Source organism: Nesoenas mayeri (assembly GCF_963082525.1).
Source record: "Nesoenas mayeri genome assembly, chromosome: 8".
In the NCBI taxonomy this organism is placed as follows: Eukaryota; Metazoa; Chordata; class Aves; order Columbiformes; family Columbidae; genus Nesoenas; species Nesoenas mayeri.
The window spans coordinates 5521556-5534998 of NC_137554.1; the positions used below are offsets into that span (position 1 = coordinate 5521556).

General features: G+C 43.4%; 1 protein-coding gene across 1 annotated transcript in view; it reads left to right on the top strand.

The window, feature by feature from the left end:
• NIBAN1 (niban apoptosis regulator 1) overlaps positions 1–12020 on the top strand; it is a gene marked incomplete at both ends in the record, with an annotated part of 57758 nt that extends 45738 nt beyond the window's left edge. The window contains 8 exons of the mRNA XM_080348928.1: positions 2844–2948; positions 3037–3199; positions 4132–4319; positions 4540–4701; positions 6793–6903; positions 7534–7641; positions 9379–9490; positions 10324–12020. Of these exons, the coding sequence (XP_080205054.1) occupies positions 2844–2948; positions 3037–3199; positions 4132–4319; positions 4540–4701; positions 6793–6903; positions 7534–7641; positions 9379–9490; positions 10324–12020 (2646 nt within the window). The remainder of the gene's footprint in view (positions 1–2843; positions 2949–3036; positions 3200–4131; positions 4320–4539; positions 4702–6792; positions 6904–7533; positions 7642–9378; positions 9491–10323) is intronic.
• Between the last annotated feature and the right edge of the window lie 1423 nt (positions 12021–13443).

Below are 13443 nucleotides of genomic sequence, written 5' to 3' on the forward strand. Positions count from 1 at the left end.
GTGCCACCACGAACTGCCTCCCTCGGTTTGCATCATTCACCTTTTTGGCCAACAGCAAGAGGAAAGTGCAGGAGGAAGAGAGGTCTTGCAGCTTTCTCAGGCCAGAGATACACTCTCTGAAAATTAAAAAAATAAAAAGGAGGTAAAACCCCAAACTCTCAAAATCAGATCTGTGCCTGTAACTCTGTGTATTTATTGCCAGCGGGTGATTCTGAGGAAAAATCCTGAAATAGGTGCCAGTGAATGAAACCAGGAATCTGTCTCACACTGTTTAATTCTTTTTGTATTGAAGAAGCCAGACTTTGATGCTTTTTCTGTACGCAGCTGGGTGATGCTATCAAGAGAGCCACAGGACCAGAGAGCAGTGAGATAAAAGGGGATTTCTGGAGGTTATCTGGCCCAAGCCCCCGTTCAAAGCAGAGCCAGCTTTAGGGCTTTGTGCAGCTGAGATCTGAAGATATCCAAGGCTGAAAATTGCGTGACTGCCCTCACGGTGAAAAATATTTATTAATATCTGATTAATAGTTCCCTTTTTGCTACTTGTAGCCATCACCTTCTTCCGTTCCCTTCCAATAAAAGTCGGGCTCCGTCTGCCCAACATCCTCCATTATGTGGTTGTAGACAGCAATAAGGTCTCCCCTGAGCTGTATCTTCTTAAGGATGAGCAAATCTTGTTCCCTGCACCTCACGCTTCATGTGCTCCATCTCCTGACCACCTTGGTGGCCTCTGCTGGCCTCACTCCAGTGTGTCAAGATCTATCTTGTACTGGGGAGCCCAAAACCGGACACCACTCCAGATGCCATATGACAAGTGCTGAAGAGAGGGGAACGTTCTCCTCCCTCGGTGTTCCCTAGCCCTTTGCTGCGAGGGCGTCCTGCAGACTGATGTCGAATTTCTTAGAATTATAGAATGATTTGGGTTGGAGGGACCTTCCCAGCTCCCCCAGTTCCCCCTGCCATGACAGGGACATCTTCACCAGCTCAGGTTGCTCAGAGCCCCGTCCAGCCTGGCCTGGGATGTCTCCAGGGATGGTTCAGCCACCACCTCTCTGGCCAACCTGGGCCAGGCTCTCACCACCCTCAGGGACAACAGGTTCTTCCTCACGTCTGGCCTGAATCTCTCTCCTTTAGTTTAAAACCATCACCCCTTGTCCTGTCACAACAGGCGCTGGTCAAAAGTCTGTTCCCATCTTTCTTATCGGCCCTTTTTAAGTCTGGAAAGGCCACACTAAGGTCTCCCCGGAGCTTCTCTTCTCCAGACTGAACATCTCTCTCAGCCTGTCCAAGACCTTTTCTGCAGAACAGCTTTCCAGCCTGTTCTGGTGGACAAGATTGTTCTGTCCCAGATGTTGGACTGTGTGTTTGCTTTTGCTGAACTCCGTGAGGTTTTCGTTCACCCATTTCTTCAGCCCATCTTGGTCCCTCTGAATAGCAGCCTTGCCTGCTGCCGTATTGACCGCTCCCCCAAATTGGTATCATCTGTATCATCTGTATCATCTGTATCATCTGATGGCTTTTCTTTCTAATTAGAACCAGCCACAAGACCCAATTGCCAGTTGGATGCTGGGATCAGAGAGGGTGATGCATCTCTTCTACAACTATGGAACCCTGTTTCAAGGTGAAAACGTTCTTGAGGAAGAACGGCGTTAATTTAGAAAAATACAGCAATGATAGACTGACAGTTCAGAAGTAATCAAAAATGAGGCAATGATACTTTTCCCTCAGTTCCGCTACATTAAATCACCAACTTGGTGCGTAGAAGTCCCTTCGACACTTTTCTTCCCGCTTTCTTTCTGCTGGGTGCACCTTTGTCAAAGAGTATCTTCTTAGGTTCTATATTTGGTATGTTCATTGTTCAAGAATCTGGAGGTGTTTGGAGGAGACTTTAACATATATGGATTCTACAATATGAAAGTTTTACTGGTTTTAGACTAGTATAGTTGTATTTTAGCAACAAAAGTAGTTGCTTGAAAAGTTTTTCACAAACTCCAACAGTCATTTCTTTTATCCCTTTTTATCCCTTGGGATTGAGCTGGATCTAATAAATCTTTTGGGTCATGTTATACATTTTTGAAAAAAAAAAATCAGACTAGAATTATTTGATGCACAGATTACCCATGTTTCTCAATTCAGTTTTTGTCCTATATCCTGTCATTCCTGGGCTTTCCTTCTTTTCTTGTTTGAATTGTGAAGTTGGTGCTCACTTGAAAAAGTGCCAGAGATCCACATTGGTCCAGTCATACATTTCTCTTTTTGGCCAATTATCTTCCTATTAGAAGCATCCTTTGTCTGATGACTCTCTAAACAATTTCTCCTCAATGATACCTCCTCTGGGAGGATGTGAATGTCCCAGAACAGGGTCAGTTTGGGGAAGGAGCAGTGAGCAAACCAACTTTTCAGATGTTTTTGAACCAGATACTCAATTGATGTGAATCATTTTAACTCCATTGGTTTTCACGTGGCAATTTCATAATAGTGTGCAGAAAAATTTAATGGGCATCTTAGTTCAGCATCTTAATTCCTCTGTTGTCAATGGTTGTGCGGTCTCTCAAAGGCTTGCAGTGGAAAAACCTTCAGATGAAATGCATTGGGTTTCCCTCAGGCATACCTGATATTTAAAATGCAGTCCTCCCGGCAACTGGGATGGCGAAGCCATTGTGTGTTTGTGAAGCCATTGTGTGTTTGTGAAGCCATTGTATATTTGTGAAGCCATTGTATATTAGGAGTTGCCTACATTTACACGTCATTCTGTCATGCGAGCGCTCAGTTTCCAGAGGAAGAACTATGTGTCAACACGTCATTTTAATGTGTCAACTCGTCATTTTAATCTTCTGACCATATAGATCTTGAGCAACCTTGTGATGGAGGAACTCCTGCCTAACCTTCAGACAATGATCCTGCCCAAAATGAAAGGGAAGAGGAATGATAGGAAGCGGGCCTGGTTTGGCGTAAGTACTTGCAGAGTAGTTGTTTCTCATAGCAGTTGTTTGTGTGTGCTGAATCTGATTTATGTTTCTTAATTGAATTTGGGTTTAGATCGTAGAAGAAACTTATGGCCTAGTCCAGCAGGAGGTGTCGGAAGGATTAAGTACCTTGAAAGAAGAATGCAGAGATTTTGCAAAAACTCTCGAAGGCACCATTCGCTCAGACATGGATCAGATTCTGAACTGCAAGAACTTCTTAGCTGGAAAAATCAAAGGTTTGTGGAGGAACAGCTGTGTTTTGGAGCAATTCTTTTAATGCTTCCCCTTGTGTTGCTCCAATTGCCAGATGACATTGTTTTGAAATCCTTTTGTGTTTTGAAAAATCCAACTGGAGACATGAATTTTCAGAAAACAAATGCTTTGAGCCCCTGCTGCCTTTGATGGGATCTGACACCTGTGGCTGCTGTGCCTGTGAAAATACGGAGGCTCACGTTGGAGCTGGAGCTGATGGGTTTTGAGTATCCTGATTAGGGTTGCTCATTCTGCTTTCATTTTCATACAGCCATAGGTAATGAAGATACACGTCACATGAGCATAATTAAAAGTGTAGTGGTTTTGACCTGCTATCTAGGGATGTGCCACAAAAACAGGTTCTGGTTTTGTGGCAAATTCATAGGCTACCACAGAATATTTAATCCAAAGGGGTTTGTAGGTGGTTGTAAAGTGATGTGAAGTAATTTTAATTTTGCTATGAATATAAAAGTGAGTGTAAAAAGCGGGAAGAACATTAAGCGATGTTGCTTAAGCTAGCAAATAAATAACAGCTGATAATTTAGGAGCCATTCTCTTGATATTGTCACAGAGCAGACTAAGATGTTTTCTGTTTTATGTTTCATGTCTGGGTCTTTTAGGGGCGACCATTCCAAAATGCTGCCAATACAATGTCTGTCACAGAGCAGACTAAGATGTTTTCAGTGAACTCTAGAATACCAAGTTTAGATAATTCCTTATCGAGTTGCTGTGGCCAGGCTCTGTGCAAACCTTGTGACTCCTAAAACTACAAACTCTCCTTTCATCACCCTCATCATCTTCGCAGGGGTGTGACTCCAGGGAAAACTAGAGTTGTCTAATTCATTGTGAAGTAGATCGGATGAGTTTTTTCACTCTAGTAGTCTACATGCAACCGTTGTCTCGTCCGGCTCTCCAGGCACCGTTTCTGAGCCTGCCCAGAAGTGCTGCACAGAAAACATCCAGCCATTTCTCGCATCCATATTGGAGGAGCTCATGGGGCCAGTGAGTTCTGGATTCGCTGAAGTCCGCTCGCTTTTTGATAAAGAAGTTAACGCAATCATCCAGGACTTCCAGAAGACAAATGATATCACGAAGCTCAAGGAGGTAAGACAAAAACATACCTGGAGCCTTTTGCATTTGTACAAGGACAAGCAGTATTTGCTTTCCCAGGTGGCGGGGTGGTTTTGTCATTTAGAAAGTCTTGAAGTATTTGTGCAGCTAGAATGCAGATATCAGAATTTGTTTGAGAACCGCTGTTACTTTATTAAATATTCACCCGTGGTTGCTTTCTCTCAAAACCGGTTCTTCCTCCACTGGAACGCAGAGTGTGGATCAGCTTCTGAACCTGCCGTTCGACTCTGTGAAAATGGAGCCCTGCTATCTGAAAGTGAACCTCCTCCACGAGCTCCTTCAAGACCTCAAGAGCCGCTTCAAGGTCTATCACATTGATTTTGTGATTCAGAGGACACAGAACTTCATGCAAGAGGTACTGTAAGATCCAGCTTTTTCTCCTGGGAGAACGGGTTAGGTTTGTCCTTAATCTGCTTCAAGGTAATCTTGATAAAAAGCTACTTGAGAGTCTCAGAATATCTCTCAATCAACATACAGATAACAAAACCTAAGAAAATCACAGCTAGGAGCTGTTTCACATTTATATTTGTGGGATTGCAAGTGTGTGAGTCTTTCAGTAAGGCACAACAACTTTGGATGGATCATCTCTTCCCCTGAACCTTCACATGCTGAATTCTCAGCACCCGAGAAAGTTGTACCAACAGGGTGGCTCAAACCAACCTGATCTCCATTCTCAAGGGTTGATTTTTCAGGAACGTTCTTAAATATATTTTATCAAAATGGAACATCTCCTCCTTGGTAGTTTATTTTCTCATGAATATGAAGCAAGGCAATTAACGTTAGCAAATGGCAATTATGCAGACACAAACGACGTCTCAGGATGGAGCTGCGTGTAGGTGCTTTAACCAGCTTCTCATGGGAACGGTTGAAGCGACTACATCATTTCAGATATAAAAGGAACTCCACCTCTTTTTCCGCTAGTGTGCATTGGTATAAACTATAATTTTGCTTTGCTTTTATTTCTTCTGGGTGCCTGGCCAGAAACCCACGAGGAGCTGGCCAGCAGCCTTCTTTTGGTTGCCAGATCACAAGGCAGATTTGGCCTTGTACCTCTATGAATCCTGTGATTTTAATCCGTAGTTGAGAAACTAAAATAATCTAATTGGTAATCTTGTGAAATGGAGCTCGTCCAGTTGTGTGGAGTGGGAGCTGAGAATATGGAAAGCGAGTCTCTTACACAGTGCTGGGATGGGGTTTTCCTAAAAACAGCTCTTCTAAATACAGCCGTGATCAGCAGCCAAAGAATTATTCAGAAATCAAATTCTGATTTCATGTCTGGGTCTTTTAGGGGCGACCATTGCAAAATGCTGCCAATAAAATGTCTGTCTGTAAGTGAAGACCATGAGTCAAGACAGAGAAGCGGACAGAAAATACATCCCATAGAAACCAAGGGGGGTTTTTTTTTGTCTGAACAGGAGTCAAAATTCACAATAAATATGTTAAAGTAAAGCACAAGTTGTTTTAAAACTGCTTTTATCGCTTCTCTGCCTTTAAAAGGCTGGTATCTAAAACTGCTGTGATTGCTTCTCTCTCTTTAAAAGGCTCGTATTTTTCTCATAAAAAATAGCGAGTAGTTTCACTTCGTGTCCGTGGACATTTGTTTTATTAACGAATAAGGTCAAATATGTCTGTGCTCATGTGAAAGAAGTGTTGGGTTTATCCAGCTGGGGGGGAACAGGATTCTCGGCTTGGGAACCTGGCATCCTCTAGTGGCCAGTTTCAGGAAATTGGGGAGCACAGCGCTCGGCTCCCATTGATAAAGCAGCTTTGGTGACGTTGCCAGAGCTATGCCAAATTATCATTTGCCTCAAATTAAAATTGAAATTATTTTTATAATAAGGAAAGCTGCTGATTAATTACTTCTTAAAAAATTCTCTGCAGTATTAATTATTAAGACCACCAGAATCTGGTAGGAGTCAGTGTGAGTTGCCTTATTGGGGATAATGAGTTTTGTCCTTGATAAACAGGTGGTCAATTCTACTTTCTGTCTTTGTCACCAACAGTTCGGATGGTGACATGAAATTAAATCTATATGAGAAAGCTGTGATAGCATAATAACGACACTGAGACTTATTTTTCTTTATTAATTGCAACATTTCTGTGCCTGTTAGCCTGGAGAGAACTGAATTACTGCAGGGAATTTTTGGACAATATAGCATGTTAGTTGGGGTAGTTTCATTACCTTATTCTCTTGCTTTAGGTGATCTATTTTGGTTTCCCATTCCAAAACTGAGTGTTGCAATCCAAACTAAATAAGGCTTTTCTTCCCCTTCCACAATTGTTTAAAGTACTTGAGATATTTATGGATTTTAGGCCCATTGTTCTTCTCCATTTCACCTTCTCAAAAATACAATTTAAGTTACTGGTTACATCTATCATGCTTCCTTATGCTTGTAAGAATTTGATGTTATTTGTCTTTGATATGTGTATAATTATCTTTTTGTAGCTGATGGACAATGCGGTTTATACTTTCGAGCAGCTGTTCTCTCCAAGTCGCCAGGCAGACTCAGCCAAAGTTGCAACGACCATTGAAAAAGTCAAGCTGAGAGTACTAAAGGTAAATGTCATATTGCAGCCTTTGCACAGCAAGACCTGGGGTTCTGCCTTTTTGGAAACGGACAATATATTTTACATGAATTTCTTTATTTGAAAGAAGATATCTCTTACCATCCAGCTGGAAATAATGATGTGGTGGCGCTTAACAAAGCTGCTCATTTCGGGGGTAAAACCTAGTTCTGGGCAGACACTTGTGGAAGTATTTATTTACACGTGCGGTCCTTTTAACTGCAATTAAATCAACTGGAGATGGTGCTGGGTAAATAATGCTTATTAGCTTGATATTTAGCCTGCCTCTAGAATGTGTTACTCTCAGAACAGGCAGTGCTGAAATACCTGGAGAGCGCAATCAGGGGGCTGTTTCTCACCCATGTAATAAAAAAAATGAAGAGAAAGAGATCCCAGAAAACCATTTTAGGGAATTTTTCTAAAAGCTGAAATAACCTGCGTGGGAATTCAACCCCCTGAGCGTGCCCATGATGTGGCATCTTTTGGGATTCACCTGTCTCCAGTTACAGGTTGACAAGAACCAGTTCCTCCTATACAGGTTCCCAAGAACCGGTTACTCCGATGAACGATTAATAACCCCAAACACGTTTGGGCTTGTTTCTCTTTTTGTCTGTTTCGACAGCAATATGATTATGACAGCAGCACTATCCGGAAGAAGATATTTCAAGAAGCGCTGGTGCAAATTACTTTGCCCACAATGCAGAAGACGCTGGCTTCAACGTGCAAACCAGTAGGTTTCTGTGATTAGAAAAAGAAAAAGGGGGTGGAATTCGGTCTGTGAGAGAGGACACTTTCCAGCAGAACCCCAAAACCTCTGCTGACAACCTCCTTCAAAGCTAGATGCTACTTTCAGTCATTTAAAATGGAATTAATTGTGTCAACAATCAGGAAACAAACCCACAGAGACGTTCTCTGTTACCCTTCGTCATATGGGTGGGTTTGTACTCAGCAAAAGTGGCCACCAGTGTTTCGTGAAGATGTTACCGGTCTGGCTACATCAGGGACCGTCTGGAATGCTGTTCACCTGGCCTCAAAATAGTCTGTACCCTTCTCGAAGCCCATGCGTATCCTCTTGCATTTTCACTGTACCTGCTGAGAGATGGCTGCGCTACACCATCCCGGCCTCTCTGCACTTTTGCTTCAAGTTCATCAGTTCCAGGAGGCAGTAAATTCTTGCTCGTGGTGTGCTGCTCTTGCTGATGCTCTCCAGCTTGTTTCGGTTGCAAAACCAAGTTTAAAACCAAGTCTTTTCCCAAGTTACGCTTGGGAGTCTTTGAGTATGGACTATTCAAACCTACAGCTTTCAAAAATATATTTAAAATTACTCTCTTCTGTATGTCACTCTACTTTCTTTACAATGCCCAAAATAATAGTCTCTTGTAGAGTGTCAGCAGCACCTTCAAGACGTGGTGCCTACGCACGAGGACAAGCATTTTGTCACCTTGAATACATGTTCCCAGCCTGTGTCTCCGGCGGCTGGAGGAAGCAGCGGTGGCGCAAACTTCCCGCAAGCCTTTTTGGTTGGATTTCCCACCTGCCTTTTGCGTTTGTGCCTCTGCAGAAACGAGCAGCCAGCTCGAGAAGCGAATGTGCGACATGGCTGACGTGCTCGGTCAAGTCTTGACCTTTTGCTTGAAAGCATCCTGATGTTTGCGTGTAGGCACGTCTTCTATAAGTGGGCAGAGGTCACTTAATTTGCTCTTTATAGGCCACCAAGCAGCTGCTTAGTGATAATGACTCAGTTGTTGTCTACACAGCCTGTTGCATGTAAATCAGTAAGGTGAAAATGTTCCACACCTATTAGACAAACAAAACCTAGCCCTGTCTCTCCCCTGCTTGCCATGGGTTTGCCTCCTTGGGCAAACAATGAGGCATTTCCTCATCAGCTGTTATTTTGGAATGGTTTATTATATGCAGATGACAATGACCTGTAGTGCAAGGATACTGTTTGATAAGTGCATAATTAATGGCAAACGTACGTAGTTTGTTTAGTCGTAGTCCAAACAGTTGAAGAGCCAGCAAGGGGCATTGCAAGACCTGCTGGATGGCATCTCCAAGTGCAAGGATACTGTTTGATAAGTGTATAATTAATGGCAAACGTACGTAGTTCGTTTAGTCGTAGTCCAAACAGTTGAAGAGCCAGCAAGGGACATATCAAGACCTGCTGGATGGCATCTCCAAGTGCAAGGATACTGTTTGATAAGTGTATAATTAATGGCAAACGTACGTAGTTCGTTTAGTTGTAGTCCAAATAGTTGTAGAGCCAGCAAGGGGCATATCAAGACCTGCTGGATGGCATCTCCAAGTGCAAGGATACTGTTTGATAAGTGCATAATTAATGGCAAACGTACGTAGTTCGTTTAGTTGTAGTCCAAATAGTTGTAGAGCCAGCAAGGGGCATTGCAAGACCCGCTGGATGGCATCTCTCATTTTCACATGTCCATTCCTTTCTTCTCTGTCTGCACAGGAGCTGCAGAAATACGAGCAGTATATATTTGCTGACTACACTAGCGTGATCCAAGTAGAGAATGTGTATGAAGAGATTTTATATCAGACACTGCTGGAGGAAACCCTGAAAGGTGAGAACATTCTTGAGGTGACAGTAACAACATTTCAGCTGTTGGCCCATGAGCTCTTGCTTCAGAGCTTCCCGGAGCCCTGGGAAGGTCACTAGAGATGTGTGGCAAGCCCTAAAATCTCACTTATGGGGCAGCTTCACTAAACTTGGCAAACTCAAAGCTCGGCGCATTTGCAACAAAATGTAATTACGCCTGCTTCATTTTATCTTGATTCTGTGGGCCAAGGAGTGAAAGGATGCTCTTATTTGCAAAGACTTGGTGATATCTAATGGTAACAAAAATGAATTACCAAAGAATGAAATGGGCTGCTGGATGCAGTTTGCAGTACATCACTGATGCCAGTGCGGTACTCCCTGCAGATCTCTCTGCTTTTGTGTCAGAAAACCAAACTATTCTTGATGGTGTATATAGATAGATAAAAGACTTGTATCTCTCTGGATCGGTCTGTCTATATCCCATACAGAAGACAATCATATGTATTGCACAGTAACTTTTAACAGACCCTATTTGACACTCCTGTTCAAAAATATCAACAAAATAATTAATGAGCACACTTTTATTCTTATATTCAATGTAAATACTTCCACATTGAAACTACTTTTGTCTGTTGTGGGTCCTTGGGTAGTTTTCTAATACAGCAACGCTTAGGTCAATATTGAAGTTCCATTATTCAAAAGAGATAAAATCCTCACCCGCAGAAAAGAAATGCAGACTGGAAGCAAGTTGAAAATGAAATTTGCTGCTGTAATATCAAAATGTACATTAGGAACTCAGGAAAACTCTGTATCTCTGTCAGTCTTTCCAAACCAGTTTAATCTTTCTGTTCTATTTAGTGATAAAAGAAGCTGCCATCATGAAGAAGCACAACCTCTTTGAAGACAACTTGAATTTGCCCTGTGAAAGCGTGTCCAGCTTAACAGACCTGAAAACACCTTCGGGATCGGCACAAACCACTCCCGCCAAGAAACCGTCCAGCGCCCGAGCCGAGGTGTCGGACACTGACACGCAGGGTGACGAAACGCTCGTCGTGACAGGAAAGATTTCTTGGGAGAAGGATGCTGATGATAGGAAATCATCCGACAAAGAGGCGGTCGGTTCTGTTGGTGCAGCCCGTGATCAGGCGAGCGAAAGGGAAGAAGCGGTTGTTACAGACGCTGGTGGAAAACAGGAGTCCCGTTCAGCTGCCCTCCCAAAACAAGACAAAAAGAGTACATTGGAGAGCGCAGACACGGGGAAGGCAGAGGGTGTAGTGAGCGCTGAGAAAGAACTCAAGACACAAGAAGTTGTGGAGGAAAACGTAGCTTTTGGGCCTGAAGCTGCAGTGCAAGATTTTAGAGCCGGCTCTAAACAAGAACTTCAGGTACATGAAGAAGTGGAGGAGAAGGTCACTTCGGAGAGTCGAACGGCAACGGATGCTGCGTTTTTCTGTGGCGCTGAAAACGAAAGCAAAGCACAGGAAGAAGGTTCTGAGATAGAGCCGACTTCCCCACATAATAATGCAGCAGAAGCAGGGATTGTAGGGAATGCTGAAAAGAAAGTCAAGGTAGAAGAAGAAACCATGGAAAGATTATCTCAGAGTGAAAATGCGGTAGGAAGAGAGTTTGAGGAGGATAGTAAAAAAGAAAGCAACGACCAAGAAGCGAGTACTGAGACAAGGGTTATTTCCCAGGATGAAAACACAGGGAAAGGAGGGTTTGAGGCTAATCCTGAAAAAGAAAGCAAGTCAGAAGAAGAGAGCTGTAAATCCCCTGATGATGTGAATGAGATAAGGAGTTTGCTGACAGTAACTGTTGAGATACCAGCGGATACTCCAGCTGAGAACATAAAGGAGATTTGTGAAGGTGAGATACTGAAGTTGCAGGAGCACTATAAAGGGGACGATGAGACGAGCAGAATGGCTGTGGCAGGAATTGAGGTGAGCCAGACGCTGGTGAATGCGGGTGCAGCGGAATGCGTGGAGTTCAAGGAGGACCAACCATCTCCGTCTTGTTTGGGAACGGATGGTGTGGATTTAGTGAATGAGTCCGAGGGGGCCTGCGATGCAGCACAAGCTCAGGTGGAAAACTCCGATACAGCAGGGGTGCAAGTCAAGCAGAGCGTTTGCTACGCAGGTGTGGAAAGCTGCACAAATGATCGGTCGCAGCCAGAGGAGCACACCGAAAATGGGTCTGCGGGCGAAAGATTAGCCGGGGAGGGAAGAGGAGCGGGCGGTAGCCACGCTGTGCTGGCGGAGGTGGGGACTGAGAGCTTTCTGCGTGATCCTGCTGGAAACGCAGGCGCGATGCAAGTGCCCGTTTTGGATACAGAAAACCCAAGAGTGGGACTGTGGGACGTGCCGGTTTGTCGGGTGCTGGAGCGGGGCGAGGAGAGCGCCGCAGGGGTCCCGCGAGATCCGCAGGCTGGGGAGGGTGCAGGGCAGCCGGAACGGGAATCATCTTCGCACACGGAAATAAGAAGCACAGATGTAAAAGCTGTTCTGACGGAAGAAAACGGAGAAGATCGTTACGCACAGCAAAAGTCCGAAGAGTAAGAAGCGCTTTTCAGCCCAGCCCTGCAGGGTTTATTTACTCCAGTAACCCCTTTAATTGTGAATCCTTATTGGGTTATAGTAAACGGGCTTTGTTGGGGTATTACCAGCTCTTGCAGTCTTAGCACCAATCCCTTCCTGACGGAGAGGTGGCAGGTTTGGTTTTGGTTAAAGCCCTCACTGTTTAAAACCACGTTACTGCTGGGGAACCTCATCTTTTCACTTAACATTTGCTGCCTTTTGTGGTTATAGAAAAAGTCTGAAAGCGTGACCACTGAATGCTTCAAAAGCAACTTACTGCCAACTACAAAGTTATTTTAACAACTGTTCCTGGGTGTTTTAGCAGGGGAGTAGCTCGTGAGTTTGAAATGCATGGGTTTGACAAGTACTGCTATGATCCTTAGGCGGCTGGTACATAATTGCTATTTGAGGATGCTTTTAGTATTTGCATGCGGCATACAGGAAATAAATAAAACTTGCAGTAGAACCAAGTAGTTAATTTAGTAGGTTGCTCGAAAGCCACACTCTATGCGAACTCTGCAAACTCATCACTTAATTATTTTAAAATTTTGACAGATACTAAAGACAAGCAAGTCTGCTGATTTTTTTTTTCTCTTATAGCTATATTTAAGATGGGGAAAATATGGGAGCAGGTTTCTCAGTCCCACTCTGCACTTCGGGGTTATTTAGCCTTCCAGAGCACTTTATGGCTGTTTTATTTAGTTTTAGTTTATGGAAGGGAAAGATGAGAATGTTTACAATAACCATTAGGCAGCATCTTTCTGTTTGACTTCCCACCATAAAGTATATTCACTTACAGCTACTTAATACAGACTATTAAGAGTCCTGCCATTCCCTTTCTTACTGACTGGAGTTACAGTCGCCTAGTTCTGTAAGCCTTTTTAGGTGCATAAACTGTATCTTAAATTGCAATCATTGTGAAATATCGTAATCATTGCAAAACATCGTCATCATTGCGCAGAATTTCTAGTACAGATGTATTAGAAATCGCCAATCGTTCTTAGATTTTGGAGGGCAGAACCACGTTTGAAAAGCAGCTGTTGAAATGAGACCTGTTGCGTTCGTAGCCAGCGTGTGATCGTCCATATCAAACCACGGTCTGTGCACAAACTTGCTCATATGCGTTATTTGCGTGCGCGATTTAAAGGCCGTGCATAGAAAAGCTTGGAAATGAATAATAGCATTGACCTAATCAATTAGGCTTTAGAGATCGAGACCTCACTTTAGAGTTCAGTTTAAGGCACCTTAAAAATGTGGCCTGGTGTTTCAAACTATTTCCGAATAAATGTAATACAATACAGGAAAGATTAATGATAACTACAATAAGGTCTGCGGGATTGACACATAGAAACACGGGAAGAAACAACAAAGTCCTGAGAGCATAATGCTTGTTGGCCTTTAACTC